Genomic DNA, 16,349 nt, shown 5'->3' with positions numbered 1-16,349 from the left:
AGCATGAGCAGATACTGCCAAGACAGACATTAATGACATAACAAGGGCAAAAAAAGTGTTCTAGCCTACTTGATCTCCCAAACCTAATGGTAACATTGTTCAACCTGCTAAGACAATGTGAGTCACTAACTGTCTGTGGCAGTACAGAAAACATAGGCTATTTATTTGGTGGAGATCTTGTCATAAATGAGTTTTTAGTAATGCCGTGTGCTAGAAATATGTTGTGGGCTGTAGTTATAAGATGAGGCCTGAGAGAAAGAGAGGCAGGACAAGTTCATGCGTCCCTTAGTACGCCATAATGTAATAGAATGTTGGATTATTGTGACGTTCTGACCATTGTAAATACCACTGAAATCGTAACTTCAACTCTAAATATTTGTGTCAATTCTGACTAGCATACAGACTGTTTAGTAGGCTACCAGAGCGATTTTGGCAATCAACTTGAGTCCGAATAAAGACATGAATACCGCGGAATATTCGGGGTATCTTCCAGAGTTATGTCCTATCTGGACTGCCAGTGCCACTTACTCTCCATCTAATCCCGGGAGAATATACTGGTGGAACTCCAGATATGAGTGCAGCCCAAAGGACCGGTTGAAGGATTTCTATAGGTGGAGTGCAATTAATTGGCGCAGGAATTCGTATGATAAGTTTGACTGTAGGGCTACCTCAGGTAAACCTATCTTTGTGTGAAGTGATTAACTAGGGCTCATTACCCAATTAGGAAGGCTAAACATATTAATATGACAGAGAAATGGTAGGCTAGATAAGGCATATCGCTTCAGTGTGAAAAGTGCTTTGCATCTCATAATTGCGCCTTTTATTTAAAAATGTTGACTCAGTATCTCAAAAATGTCGACTTATCTCAAATTTTTGGCCTAGTGTCTCAGAAGTTCAAATTAGTCTAGTCTGCGTCTGATTTTTTCCATGGCGGAAACCTAGAAATCAATCATGTTTCAAGGCATAGGCTAGGTTTCATTAGTGCTATGGCCATATTCAAACACCACATCAATCATACCTGTAAAACATGTTTGTTCTAACAGTTGATTTATTTAGTAACTTCCTGTTATTTTTTCGTTATCCTATTTTACAAGGAGTTACTACCACGGCACAGTCAACCACCCACTCCACTACCACCACGTTGAGTAGTGGGACCTACCAGCTAGTCCAGCACGAAATCCTCACCTCTAGGGCTAGTAGCTATGAGGTGTTAGAGTTCCTTGGTCAAGGCACCTTTGGTCAGGTGGCCAAATGCCTAAAGCGTGACACCAACGAGATTGTGGCCATAAAAATCCTAAAAAATCATCCTGACTATATCCGGCAAGGACAAATCGAGGTATGTATGATGGCATCCTCATCCTCAGGGTATATTTCTAATGGCACATTTTTTTTTACCATGAAGACCATCAATTTCAGTTTTATTAATTTGATCTATCCATCTGGTTTCCAATTCAGCGCTGTTCTCTTCCTAACAGGCCAGAAATCTGAAAAGGCTCTCCATGGAGGACACTGACAGATTTAACTGTGTCCGCTGGTATGAGTCCTTCCAGCACAAATCCCATATCTGTTTGGTTTTTGAGATGCTGGGGCAGAGCCTTTATGATTTCATGCAGGACAGAAATTTTAGTCCACTCAGGCTTGCATGCGTAAGGCCTATACTACAACAGGTTGCCAAGGCCCTGACCAAGCTCAAAAGCCTGGGCATAATCCACACAGACCTCAAGCCGGAGAACATCATGCTAGTGGACCCCGTCCACCAGCCCGGCCGCATTAAAGTCATTGACTTCGGCTCAGCCACCCATGTGTCTGAGGCTGTGTGCTGTAGCTACCTGCAGTCGCGGTTCTACCGGTGAGTCCTGCTGGCCAGAGAGCTGAAAGGAAACCAAGTCAAGCTGTAACCTGACACACGCTTAGGAAAGCTTTCAGATTAGAATGTGAAGATTCAAAGTAAGAGGGAAATGCGCTAACCATGGTCTCATGTCCTACCCTATCATGATCATCCCAGTAACCATGGTCTCATGTCCTACCCTATCATGATCATCCCAGTAACCGTGCTCTCATGTCCTCTCATGTCCCAGTAACCCCATCATGTGATCATCCCAGTAACCGTGGTCTCATGTCCTCATGATCATCCCTATCATGATCATCCCAGTAACCGTGGTCTCATGTCCTACCCTATCATGATCATCCCAGTAACCGTGGTCTCATGTCCTACCCTATCATGATCATCCCAGTAACCGTGGTCTCATGTCCTACCCTATCATGATCATCCCAGTAACCATGGTCTCATGTCCTACCCTATCATGATCATCCCAGTAATTATGGCCCTTTTGTGGTTGCAGTTCTCCAGAGATTATCCTTGGGCTGCCCTTCTGTGAGGCCATTGACATGTGGTCACTAGGATGTGTGGCAGCTGAACTCTTTCTTGGCTGGCCTCTGTATCCTGGACATTCGGAATATGACCAGGTCAGTACTCTGGGTGTTTTAAGTTGTTTCTTCCACACACTAAAGTTTTCTTTATGTTGTCTTTTATTCAAGTTTACCATATTTGTTATCTGCTGACTGTTACAGGTTCGGTACATCTCCGAGACCCAGGGACCTCCACCCGAGTACTTGCTCAGTGCAGGCTCGAAGACGGGCAACTATTTTAACAGATGGCCTGACTCCACCTATCCTCTCTGGAGCCTCAAGGTGTGTGATTCTCTACTTGTGAGATTCTACACATGAATCACATGTACCTACTGTATCATTGGTAATCTCACACTTGATTCATGTGTTTAGACTCTAGCTGAAATTGAGGCTGAGATGGGAGTCAAGTCAAAAGAGACCCGCAAGTTTATATTCCGATCCCTGGATGACATGGTGATTAGATTTTCTCAAATCATTTGACATAAAAAAAAAATTAGAAAAAAATGTAATGGTAGAAAGTAAAATACAGTTGGAATGATCTGATGGTGCTTATGTGCTGTGCTCTTGGCTCAGGTCAACATTGCTGGTCTTGATGCGACTGACCTCCTGGACCGGCATGAGTTTGTTGACCTCTTGAAGGGAATGCTGACCCTGGATGGTGACGAGAGGATTACCCCCCTTCAGGCACTCAGCCACCCCTTCCTGGCACATCTGGGTCAGAGCACATAGTAAGTCCTGTGGCACCATCTCTTTTCAACTCCGTTTTCCAACTGTTTCTCACATTGAGCAGTCCACTTTTTTACAGATTTTGCAGTATTAACTGATGGAGATTACCAATGAATGAATGTTTAATCTGTATTTTTAGATATTAGTTTAATTGTATTCTTCGTGAAATGATCCCTGCAGAGTTTTGGACTTTGGTTTTCACTCTTTTGACCTTTGACATTTTGACCTGCTCTCCCAATATGGACATTTGCAAGCAGCAGTGCAACACTTTTTAGGAGCAAGCTTGGTACCATGACTCCAAGGTTTCTAATTCATTCCCCAGCCATCCTCCAAGGTCCAAGCGCCTGCCTGTGTTCGCACAGATGACCCATCGCCTCTGCACCTTTTCAGAACAAGCCTCTGCCGTCCCAGTGGCCCTGAACATGGGCACCCATCACAGCAGCGGTCAGCAGAACGATGGAGAGCCGAGCTAGGTACCTCAAACTACTCTTTTTTGCCCTTATCTGCTCCTTTGGAGAGTTTGATTTTATGGCACTTAAAAATAATATGGGACATGACTGCAGTACCACCAGTGCAAACAAGATGTAATGACAATCTTGCTACCATGATGTCTCGGTTCCTCTGGTGCTCTGTCTTTGTGCATAACAGTGTGGACCAGAGGGCAGACATCTTTGGCCATGTGAGAGTCGATGACTCCTTGGACTCTAACTCGTTCACCAGCAATCCTGCAAGATCCAAGCGGCTGCCGGTGTTTGTAGAGATCACTTCTCGCAAGTCCTCTGCCATCTCAGGGGCCCTGAACATGGGCACCCATCACAGTAGGAGGTGCAAGAAGAGGAAAACGGAGAGCCGAGCTAGGTACCTCACACTAGTTATTATAGGCCCTTATCTGCTCCTTTAGAGAATTTGATTTTATTTTTGATATATTTTATAATTTTTTTGTATGTAAAAATGAATGGGACATGACTGCAGAAAGTACAATCAGTTCAAAACAACATGCAGTGACAATATTGCTAACATGATGTCTCTGTTCCTTTGTCTTTGTGTACAGCAGAGTGGACCAGAGGGAAGACATCTGCAGCCACGTGACTGATCATGACTCCCAGGACTCCAGCACCAGCAGTCCTCCAAAGGTCTAAGCGTCTGCCGGTGTTTGTTGAGATCCCCTCTCGCCTCTCCAGCTCTTTAGAGCAAGCTTCTGCTATAGCACAACAGTTTGATCAGGCAACAGCATCCTCTCTGGAACATTCTGGAAGTGGTAGCAGCAGCGGCAGCTCACTCTCTCACCAGCTCCCCTTGCCTGTGACTTCGAGTGGTGCTGTCTCTGCATACTTGTCTTCTTCAGCGTATCGGGCCTACCTATCCTCCATACTGGCATCTGTCACACAGGCAGAGGACCAGCTCCATGTCCCCGCCTCCTTCCCCCAGCATCAGCAGGCGCAGACATGCAGGTGCTCCACTATGGTCCACGGCCTCGACCACCAGAACTCCAACCAGCAGCTCCTCTGCCTGTGATGACAACAGCAGCGCTCGGCTTGAGTCTTGGCAGAGGTCAAATATTACAGAGCTTCATTCTTGGGGCCACAAGACTTGTTTGATTTTTTGCCACAAGACTTTGATTTTGAAGTGTTTTTATTGAGATTATATTGGTCTTCTCGTAAGGTGATGCACGTGGCTGCAAATTGACTTTTAAATGATGAATTGTTCTGCCTTAGGCATATAAATACCTGGCGTCAGTGACATCTTTGACATCCCTGGAACTATCGTTCTACTATGCTTCTACCACAGGTCGAGAAGTGTAGTTTGAACTAGGCTACATAACTTTACCACATTGTACGTGAGCGTTTGTTAGAACTATGGTTTTGGGAAACACTTGTGTAGTTCACTGTGATGACCCTGTGCCCCTTCAGGCCTTCTCTTGTCAATGCACAGGCAGGGTTGGGCTAAGCCTAATACCCTTATTGATTGCACCTGTGGTTAGGGTGGGGCTATATAAGGGGTTCCATATCTTTCTCATTAGCCACGTTCTCACATACTGACACCCTCTTTGCATCCCTACACGCACGCCACCACTCCCATTCATTTCCCCAGACATTTTGGTTTAATTAATTAATTAAAATTAAATAAATTCTTATTTGGTTTGAATTTTGTTGTCCGTGTCCCTCTTTATGTTTCGGTCTGGGTACAAGCTGGCTGTTACATTAATGCCTGTATCATGCATCAGACTATGTAAGTCGCACCACCATAGTTCAAACTATAATTTTGGGAAACAGTTGTGTCGTACGCTACTTACATAGTTCCAACCATGTAAGTTTCTAACATAGTTGCTAACTCTGCTTTTGGGAAACGCACCCCAGGATATCCCGAAAACATTTTGAGGAATTACTGTAGGCTATGAACTCACATCCCTCGTGGTCACACTGACCTATACTCATCCTCATATTCACATTTCCAGATGATGTTGGTTCTGTCATAGCACTGCAGTGTCCCAATGCTATTTGAGGGCAAAATGCATTTCTGTTGGTTTTGTTTTGAAATAAATAAATAAGATATGATACATTTGCAGCCCTATGTATACATTTAGTGCAAATGTATGTTTTTATCCCTCCATGAACCACTGCAGCAGGTGTCTTATAAAGTGTATAGTATCAATTAATTTGGACATCTTGAAATATCACCTTATGTACACTATGAAGGTTTCATAAAAAGGAGCCTGACAGGCATGGCATGCCTTATGTTGACCTACAATGTTTTGAAATGTCTCTCCACTATGTAAAATGTATTTCACAAACACAGGATGTATAATAGTATTTATTCAAACGAGCACCATTCTGAGAACAGACCTGCCATGATAATGAGTGAAAGAGGTGTAATACTGTACCCTCATGCAAAGTTCACTGTAAAATTTACAGACATCTTTATTGCAGAGAACAAAGCTAAAATCTTTTTTGAAGTTCAATGTAATCCATATAATTTTTTTTTTATTGCACCCTATACCCATGTGTGCATTTAAATACTTGTACTTGGTTTGAACCTCAGGACTCCCTGTAAGTCGTGCACATGTGACTATGTTTGTTTGTGAGTGGTTGACTTTGCTTTGTTGAAAGCAGTAAACATTGTTCAGATCCCAAGGTCTGATACTGTCAGAGAGGATGCTGCATGGCATGTAGGTGCCCATGTTCTGGATATCATTTTCCTTATAAAACCAAAGGTAGTAAAAACGGTTTCTTAAAAAATCAACCACAGAGGAAAATAAAACAGAATGCAGCGGTGTCCTGAATTGTGACAGGAAGATCTTTGTTCTGGTCAAAGATTGGTTATGAAACATGTCATAATCTTTAATGCACTTCAGCATTTTTTTCCAGTATTGTCTTTCAGTTTGTAAGAAATGTGCCTTTCTTTTTTTTTTTTTGCTCATGAATCAGAACACTGGTGTGTATTTTGGCTGTGTCTGCATGTGTGTATGAGGTGGTTGTGTATGCTGCATGTTCATCTGAATCTGTTTATATGTATGTGGGTTTGTGTGTGTGTGTGTGTGTGTGTGTGTGTGTACATGTCACTGGTCTTCATTGTTGCTCCAAGCAAGTTCCAGCACAGTTTTACTAAGCCATAGACACTGCAGTGCCAACAGGCGAGTCTGAAGGGCATCGTGGGGGTTCCTGAGCCTTTGCTGCCACCCCGGTCCCCGCTCCGTCTCATACGGTGGTGACCCTCATCACCACCTCCCTGTTGGCGGTGGCCCTGAGGCGTGGGTCCATGGGCCGCAGCTGGCTGAGGATGTGCAAGATGGTGTAGCCACAGTGGTGGTTGAGGATAGTCCTTAGCCTCCGGCCCTGCCGCCGGCCCCGGCCCACGCTGCTCGGACCGTGGGTGCTGCCGCGGCCTCCGCGCCCCGCCGCTTTACTGCTGGAGCTCACCGGGTCCCCCAGATCCTTCGCCTTCTCATAGTTCAAAACTTTCCACTGCTGGTTCACTGCCTGCCAGCGCTTGAATATTCGGTACACTGAGGAGCCCTCATGGATTATGAGGCCTGAGGAGAGACAGAAGAGATGGAGTTATAGACCCTTTCAACAATAAAAACAAAAACAATGCTTGAACATTCTATTTGGGCCCCAATCTACTTCCTCTGCATTAAGATAACATATGGAATGTTAAAAAGGAAGTCTTGTGGGACCAACTATAATGCTGACAATGGAACTCTCTTGAAAGGGTCCATAATGAGGAGGCTTACTGTATTCAAACAAACAGTTAAAACTAGACAGAGATTCCACCCTTATAATAATGTCGTGGCAGGATAGTAATAACCATAACAATTACAAGATGAGCAGTGCAATAATATACACATCATTTACAATGTACAATACCTAAATATAACAAAACAACCAGTTGGAAGTCCTACAATTGCTAGAAAGAACAGCATATTCCCTCACCTATGCACACAATGTCCATGAATCCATACATGCCATAGCAAATCTGAAAGAGAAGGTCCTGTCGCTGCCACTTGGCTGAGGGGCTGAGTGAAGACCACACCAGCCAGGAGATGCTGGCAATCAGGAACAGGGAGCCCAGGATGATGGCTGCAATCTGAACCTTTTCAATCACGGTGAGGGAAATGGCCTGCCACTGCGGAGAGGTGAGAGGGGAGAGGGGAGAGGTGAGAAGGAAACAAGGGAGACAGGTAGACCTGATACAAGCGCTCCTCTGATAAGATGAGGATGGTGGGGGATTATGGGGATGATGTTTGTGTTTGCATGACACCAACTTTAAAATACAGGTGCATTTAAGAAAATTAGAATATCAATATTTCAAGACTTTTTCTTGTTTTAATCTTGATTATTCTAATGTACAGAAATGTCAACCTGAGAAGACCTCTAATCAGCTAATTAAGTCAAAACACCAGCAAGGGTTTCCTGAGACTGTAATCTCTCAGTCTGGGCAGGGCAATGGGCATTGTCTGGGCAGGGCAATGGACTTTTTCCACATAATTCTGATTTGTTTCGATGCACCTGTACACTACATACTGTAGATGTCAAACTAGTTTGAACCAACATCTCTCACATATTGTCAGGCAGGTGCAGAGTGAAAGAGCCAGGTTTGGTTCAGAAAGCTTGGGGTAAGGCACGTGGTAGCCTGCATTGTTTGCAACAAGAAGAAGCTAGACGATTATCAGCAGTATCTCAAAACAAGTAAGTAGTAAGTATCCCGTGAGGGAAATTTGGTTTCTGCATTTATCCCAATCTGTGAATTAGTGAAACAAACTCAGCACACAGTGAGGTGAAGCACACACTAATCCCGGCGCAGTGAGCTGCCTGCATCAACAATTTCGGGGGAGCAGTGAGGGGTTAGGTGCCTTGCTCAAGGGCACTTCAGCCGTACCTACTGGTCGGGGGTTCGAACCGGCAACCCTCCGGTTACAAGTCCGAAGCACTAACCAGTAAACCGCGGCTGCCCCTATGTTGAGAAGACCAGCAGTAGAGAGCTGTGGCTTGTGGTGTGGTCAAAATTATCCCACAGTGAATGTTCGACCAACATCATGGGTCAGCGAAGCCGGAGGCTGTATATTCTTTCTGATTGTCAATCCAGCCTGACCCAGGGTCACTTCCACATGGAGACATGGAATTAAAATCACTGGGGTGTTTGAGAACAAACAGGCTGAGGTTAACTACAATTTGTGTGAGAGGGGCATAAGAGTGGACGTGGGCAGAAAAGAGCCTGATGAAAAGGCAAGCCACTGGCTACAGCTGATGCGCTCACAGACTACCTGGGGTCATGGTACAACCTGAATTGACTCTTAAGATATCTTCTTTCTGGAGCTGTGTTTGTTTGTGTCACTGGTTATTATGAAGTGCCCATGAAACAGGGCCTTTATGGACCCGGTTACAACATGCGGATCGTGTTGTGACTGCCACCAGCCAGTTGCTTATGGTTGAGTTTTATGTTCTGCTGTGTTGTATTGATTAACCTGGGTTGTTGATTGGCTGCAGGCAGCACATGCTGCACTGTGAGCTCCTTCACAGATCCCAGGTAGAGTCTGCGACATGTATTGCAGCTGTCTCGATCCCATTGTGCATTGCTCTTGCATTATGTTACCCTTAGTTCTTGATCAGACATTGTGGGAAATCCCCAACCAATAGTGCAAGTACAAGGAATTTAATATTTCCCTGTGTACAACTGACACAGAAATGCATACTATTTGTTTAATGGATCAGAAACGTGACCTTAGATCTGATGCTTACCTGTAGTGGGTTTTTGGTGCTGATGGCCAGCACATGATACTTGAAATAGCAGAGCTCACAGCTCCAAGATCCCCGCTCGCTGATCCAGCGAATCAGACAGGGCTGGTGGGTGCAGCGAACAGATCCAGCACAGCGGCATGGACTCAGCAGCTCCCCCTACAGGAGTGACAAAGGACAGCATTTTAACAGCATGTCTACCTGTCAATCCCTTCTTGTTACCTGATCCCGCAAACATTTTGGTGATAGTGGTGATAGTGATAGTGATTGCTGTCACACAGAAACTGTGAAAAAGTTACAAATATATGTAATATATATACAAAATTCTTCATACCCCTGGCAAATATTGATTTGATGTTGATTTTCTCTTGACCAATATGTTTGTTCTGACTGAAAATGACACTGCCAATGTGGTAGAATGACACATGACAATGTGGTAGAAACATCAAATAAAAAAAAGAAGCGATTTTATCTTTTTTTAACATTTTTATGAAAATGTCATGTCCAAAATTAATAATAAATTATTATAGGACGATTCTAAGGGCCCAGCACTGACAGGGGGCCCCCAGAGAGCACCCCCATAATACAATTATCGGGGGGCCCAGAATTATTGTCTGTCATAGGGTCCAAATTATTTTGCAGCGCCCCTGGCAGAAAGGTAGGTAAATTGTTACTCTTTTATTTATTCCACATTTGGAGAAGAGTGGATGATATTTTAGAGGGGATTGACATCAATATATGCTACTTTATCCATAAGGCTATGGTCAATAGTACACTTTCACATATGAATATGATGTTGTAGTGAACTATCATCAGTTTATTCATATTCATTTCATTCAGATAATTCATATCATCCAGTCCAATTCCAATACTATTGTCTCCAGGCACATTCCAGGCATATTAGTCTCTGCAAGACTAGGCTGAGGCTACTTTTATGACATATAACATTTCAGAATGTAGGGCAGTAAATTGTGTGCTGTGTTTTTTCTTTTAAGATAACTGAAGGGAAAACTGATGCTAGAACCCAGAAAGACACGCAGCAGACAAAATATGAACATGTTCGTCATAGTAACATTAGTCATATCTACTGAGTCAATAGAAGTCTTGTCAGAATTGGTGAATGGGTAACTGGGCACAGCTTGTCAGCTCCGCACATCACATTATGTAGCCAGTGCCTGCTGGCAGAAGAGGAATGAAGAGGGGAGGGAAGGTGAATGAGAGGTGAACTTCCTCCGTCATTAGTGTTTCACCCAGACCGCCGGTCGATCAGGTCCACTCTCGACACCTTGAGCAAGACTTCACAGTCTGTTGCTCAACCTTATGGTCCCAGGAGGCCCAGACCGGAGCCCTTCTTGACATTCAGTCCCAGACACTCAAACCAGCCAGATTATCAAGCCAACAAAACAACACCCTCATATGCCATGTTTTTTTTTTTATCTTGCCCTGGCTGAACGCCTTTGATTAAGGCTCTCTGCACATTAAATGTCCCATGACACTATAGCTAAGTCTGAAGCACCTTCTGCACATGATGCATTATCAGCCCACCATTGCAATAGCTCTATAGGAGCAGACATGAGTGTTGAGTGCTGAGAAAGACATCTAATCACAATAAAAACCATAGTTTACTCTTTATTGATTCTGTTCTTGGATAATCATGTAATCATAAAACAGTGTGCTGACTCTCAAAGTAAAAAAGCCCAGGGCAGGACTGTATAATATGGATCTTAATAATGTATGAGCCAGTAGTAGGGTTTTCTATTTAGATGACTGTAGGCACATTCATTGTCCTGATGTACTGCACATGCTAACTACATCCAAAACAATACTGAACACACATTTCAGAGGGTATACTATCATAAAACATGGGAAGACTTGAAAGAGGGAGAGTCAAATTCTTGTAATTTAAGATCATGTTACCTAACAGCATTTTATAGCAGTGTATGTACTTCACGAAAAGCTTTACTCTTGCCAACATGCAATACACTTAAAAAGAGGCTTCCAGCAGTTTTTATGAAGTCATGCAATCTGCTGTTTCAGACATAAACATATTAACTGAAACCATTTCAGATTAGAGATTAAATTGCACTATCTAGAGCAAGCTATGCATCCAAATCTGTAAATGCCAGTTTAATTAATGTTTCTTTAATTATTTACTAAACTATTAACAAAAGTATCGTTCACTTATTGACCACTGCACAGTAACAACTAAACTAAATGTACTATGGTCAGTGGGTCATTAAAGGAAATGTCAACATACAGCATGCTCATGTAGTTTTTTTACTTCAAACCGGAATTTGGTCTGAACCTCTCATCATTTATTTCTGAAAAGATCCGCAAACTAATCCAGCAAAATATCTAGCGTTCCACTTTTAACAGAATGCATTAGCATGATCTTTGGGTCAATAGTTAGACCAAATGAACTGACACTGACAACAGCTATTACTCTCTCCTCACCTTATTCACATTCCAGCATCTATGTACCGCCAGTCAGCATCTTTACCTCCCCTCTCTCTCTCTCTCTCTCTCTCTCTCTCTCTCTCTCTCTCTTATTCTCAGATAAACTGTGAAATGGTCAGACAGATACTTCTTATTTCTGATCTTGTCGACAGTATATAACATTTAAAAAGCTTCTAAACAAATACATATTACTATTTTATCTCATATTAGGAACGCTTACTCTTACAAAAACACAGTAAAGGTAGTTTTTACTTAATCATAGCATTCTCTCCACTGTCTAAACATTCTAAGGTTTTTGTTGTGATTACTGAGTTACTGTGTATTCATTTAACACATTTCTATTCTCCCAGCAAGAAAAGTGCTTCATACCAAATGCCAAATTCACCCATTTACACACACACTCTCACACACCTGTGGCAACTATGCAACTATTTCTGCTATGACCAGACTGACTAGGGACACTCTTGGCACAACCCCAGAATTGGGGATCCTTCTATCTGCCAGACGACTGGTCCACCTCCTACACCACTACCACCTCCAGGTATGGTACAGTGCCTGCTTACATGAGCGTGCAGCCTGTACTGCAGCCTATACCTAAAGCAGAACTAAAGAAGATTTGCTCTCGGGGTTCCCCTACAGTTGAGAAGCGCAATAATAAACAAACTAAATATGCTACAAAATATAAACATAACTCCGATAAAAGGGAATGCACCGACAGCAGTCTGTAGGAAGAGATCTCCGAATGTGTTCCTACCCAAACAGCAACTTCGTATGACTGTTTTACAAGTGGTAAGACCTTATATTAAGGTAAACAAAACTAAAAAAAAAAAGGCCCTCCACCTCCCACATGCGTGTGATACTTTCCCTTTAGATGAGTGAATTCAGGGGTTTTGGTGGCACAGTTTGGATAAATGAAGGGATGTGAGAAAGAAATGTAGAGATGGATGAAAATGTAGCCAGGAAGAGGAAGAGGAAGAGGTGGTGTTACTCTCTAGCAGTAAAGGTGTCAAATGGAATCAGTGATGGATCTGTCCTGAAACTTGACAGATATGACAGGCTGCTAATCATGATTAATATTTCATCCCTCCCCCAGTATGGGGTAATTATGCTTGTAAAGGTAATTGGGCACACTGCAGAGACATTGTCCATTGCTTGTGGTGACCTGTTGGGAGGTTTCAATCCAGCTCATGAATAACTACACTGACAGAAAGTGTGACAGACAGAAGTGTGATATGCTGTAGCACCACCAAAGCCTCTCATGAGGGTTGAGTTTGCCAGTCAGAATTTGCAGAGGCCCTAACATATAATTCCTGTCAACACACAGATGATCGAGTCATCTACGGGCACGTCGCTGAGGAAGGTGTGATGGCTCAAATGCCGATCTGTGTTGCGACTGCAATCACAGCTCCTCTAATTAAGCTCCAGTGCGTGCTGTACAGGCGGGCCAGCAGGGCCAGCTTTTCAGAGCATCTGGTGCTTGGCGATGAACCAGAGCTTCACTCATTGTTCTAACAATGGCCAGCATGAGGGAATGTGTGTGATAGCTTTCAAGCCTGAAACTGACTGACATACTTCCTCCTCCTGCTAAACATATTACACACGGCAATCAAACTGAGATCTGAGGGTCTGAAACCGAGGGTCTGAATAATGGACACAGGCCATCTGTGGTGAGGGTGGTTTGGCTGCTTCTGCAGGAGTTCAATCTTATCTTAGAAGTAGGCTAGCCTACTGCTTGGGGTATGTAACAAACACTTAACACTTTCAATAGTCTGGGATTAAATAGGGAAGTCAACATAAATAGCCTACAAATAAAAGCCTTAACATTTATTACTGCCATTATTACATTTATTTCCTTATGGCTTCTTTTATTATAATTCATATTTAAATGTCAAACTGTTTAAGGTGTCCTCAACAGGGAATGAGACAGCAATAAAAGACAATAAAGAGTAAAAAGTATACAAGACTACTTTTGACGGTTTTCAAATATAGTATCTAGTATTATGCAAAAACTGACACTGACAGGTGCTTCATCCATGTCACCATGCAAATAGTAGTAGTAGCCTATGTGTTTATCACAAATGGCCCATATTGCATCTTATTACATCTCATTTCAATGAGGTTGGTGAAGGTTATATGGCCAATATGTCAGAATAATAACAGGAGGGTTATAGTGTAAACTGTTAAGACTATAAGCCATTAGCCCCAACACCAACATAAAAGTGCAGAATGTTTTTAAAAACCCAAATGATCTGAAGCACAGCATGCATACTATTTCTAAGTATGAATGAATCTGAAATAAGTAAAAACAATAAAATCTAAGCAGGGAAGCAATGATGACGCCCAGTTAGACCAATGAGGTGTGGCGCGTGTGAAGCGCAACCGGGACAGTACCTGCTCCGGTCCTTGAAAACAGATTCGGCACTGGGGCGTGCGCATACCGCTCCCGGTGCTGCTCGTGAGGGACACTGCATCCAGGCCCGCCTGCAGCTTGGGGTCCTTTTCCTCAAACGCCAAGCTCCTGGGCCTCGGATCACTTCCGTAATACTCCTCTTCGTCATTACGAGAAGAGCAGTCGACAAAGGGTGGCCATCCGCAGCCGCCCATCCCGAGTCCCCGCATGGTCGATCGTCTATTTAGGTCTACGTCGGTATCAGAGTGTCTAGAACCGGGTCGCATAAAAACCAGTACCTTCAGTTCATTGAAAAACATGCGGATCCGGTACTTGAACATCTTTGATTAAACCGTACGTTGTGGTGAAAATAGAGACTCGGCGGAATCTTACTACTGTTTTTAGGCTATTATTATTATTATTATTATTATTATTATACTTGAATGCAGGGTAGTAGGCCTAGGTTGTGCAACCAGGTAGCCTACACCAGGGGAACACCCTAATTTTGCCTGATTATTTATTTGGGAAGATACAGAAGACCAGATAGTCTTAGTTTATGTGATGGTATGTGTGTATCTAAGTCAATGCGGATGAGCGATTTCCCTCAGCGGGCCAACACTCCTTAAGGAGTCAATATCCAAGTACCATGGCCAAACCAATCAGCACAAATCGCAAATAGCCTAGACATATAGCCTACAAATTGCAATTGGACATCTCCTGCATCCGTTCTCCATGTTCAGTTTTTAAATAGCCCTCAAAGCATGGTCGTCACAGTAATCTCAATATCTCATTGTGCTATCCAAAGTAGAAGAATATGTGAAAACGGGCGAACGAGGAACTGAGAAACAAGGAGGCACAGGCTAATATAAAAGGACATTTACAATCCAGAACGAAAAACATCAACGCCACGTCCACAAAGTCATTTCTCGGAACGATTTCCGTGATCATAATCCAATATACAGTGGATAATTAGGGATAAACTTTCCCTTGAACGTAATGTGGTCCTTCTTGTTTTTTCTCTGGTAGCATTCCAGCTACCATCCCATTATGACGATTTTCTTATTTTGGTCTCCTGCATTTTTCTCTCGATCTGCTCGTGTACAATCTGCGACCACCGCCATCCACAACCCAGAGACCCGACTCAGAATCCATTGAGCTTGCATTTTATAAACGACGGGTTAGCAGGAAATCGGACAACAGCAAAACATCTCTCCGTTTGATGTCCATCGCGAGTTCCTTGTGTGCCCGGCCAACATTCATACGACGGACGGAGATGAAAGAGAAAAACAAAACGGATAGGACAGGCTGTGGAGGAAATATTGCTGCGAATGTTCCTGTTAAAGAATCATCATGACGACTACACATCCCAAGTCAGTTAAAGTGGTAACGCCACTGATGAATACGTGATAGTAGCCTACTTATTTCTTCCCGTATGCTCTTTGAAATTGACGGCTTTCGGATTGAATTGAGGAAACAAATATTCTAGAATTGCAAATCGCCATTGTCATGCACATGCAAATCGTTATTAGTTCAGAAACATGCACATTTTCTTGAGCGGACTCCATGTAAGATCTCGGGGGGGAAATGGACCGTTTTGGTGTTTATTGACAAGCGCCGCGCCGCCGCTCTCCGAGGTGCTGATCTCAACATGACGTAGGATGACACGTGCACCCGCGAAACCTTTAAACAGTCTGGCTCTGGGTGTGTGGGTTTTGCGTCTGTGTAGGCAAGGTTGTATTAAAATTTCTAGAGAAAGAAACGGTGTTATTTTTAAGAAGTAGGCCCATATCACATATAAGCCTAGTTAATGTAGCTTATCTGGCTAAAGTTAGTCATAGAGTAGCCTAGCCTATCTCTGTAGGCCTACCTTTAGCATTTGGCCTGTATAGGATAGTAGTTTATCAGGCCAGATGTTCTCAACCTTGCAACGGTACACCAAAGATCAAATCATAACACCGACGTATGGTTATTGATTATAAACTAATGTTAGGCCTATGCTACACACTCTATTATACCACAACGATAAGGGACTTATTTAGGCCTAAGGGGCCACCGGAGGAGTTTTGGGAGCGTTAGTCAAAAAAGACGACCCTCTAGCCTGACGAGCCAGACCCACATTAAAATGTAGGGTCTGG

The 16,349-nt window shown here is 43.3% G+C and overlaps 2 protein-coding genes across 4 annotated transcripts; one reads left to right on the top strand and one right to left on the bottom strand.

The window, feature by feature from the left end:
* The first annotated feature begins 391 nt into the window (after window positions 1-391).
* LOC125293266 (homeodomain-interacting protein kinase 1-like) lies at window positions 392-4,694 on the top strand. Of its 3 annotated transcripts, none has more exons than XM_048241098.1 (10): window positions 392-673; window positions 1,095-1,336; window positions 1,476-1,534; window positions 2,343-2,466; window positions 2,572-2,691; window positions 2,782-2,862; window positions 2,983-3,137; window positions 3,458-3,608; window positions 3,784-3,993; window positions 4,187-4,694. In XM_048241098.1, exons 1-8 carry the CDS (start codon window positions 460-462, stop codon window positions 3,606-3,608), a joined length of 1,146 nt encoding a protein of 381 aa, XP_048097055.1. In that variant the 5' UTR covers window positions 392-459; the 3' UTR covers window positions 3,784-3,993; window positions 4,187-4,694. The 3 variants fall into 3 exon arrangements, with proteins under 3 accessions (XP_048097055.1, XP_048097054.1, XP_048097053.1); XM_048241097.1 differs by having other exon boundaries at window positions 1,476-1,849; window positions 4,190-4,694; XM_048241096.1 differs by having other exon boundaries at window positions 1,476-1,849.
* A 1,823-nt stretch (window positions 4,695-6,517) lies between these two features.
* Window positions 6,518-15,920, bottom strand: marchf9 (membrane-associated ring finger (C3HC4) 9). Its single transcript, XM_048242425.1, has 4 exons — window positions 14,217-15,920; window positions 9,372-9,527; window positions 7,566-7,758; window positions 6,518-7,165 (listed from the first exon to the last, which is right to left on the bottom strand). Exons 1-4 carry the CDS (start codon window positions 14,553-14,555, stop codon window positions 6,831-6,833), a joined length of 1,023 nt encoding a protein of 340 aa, XP_048098382.1. The 5' UTR covers window positions 14,556-15,920; the 3' UTR covers window positions 6,518-6,830.
* Between the last annotated feature and the right edge of the window lie 429 nt (window positions 15,921-16,349).

The sequence above is a fragment of the Alosa alosa genome, chromosome 4 (genome assembly GCF_017589495.1).
Source record: "Alosa alosa isolate M-15738 ecotype Scorff River chromosome 4, AALO_Geno_1.1, whole genome shotgun sequence".
In the NCBI taxonomy this organism is placed as follows: domain Eukaryota; kingdom Metazoa; phylum Chordata; class Actinopteri; order Clupeiformes; family Clupeidae; genus Alosa; species Alosa alosa.
This window is presented reverse-complemented; position numbering and strand designations above follow the sequence as displayed.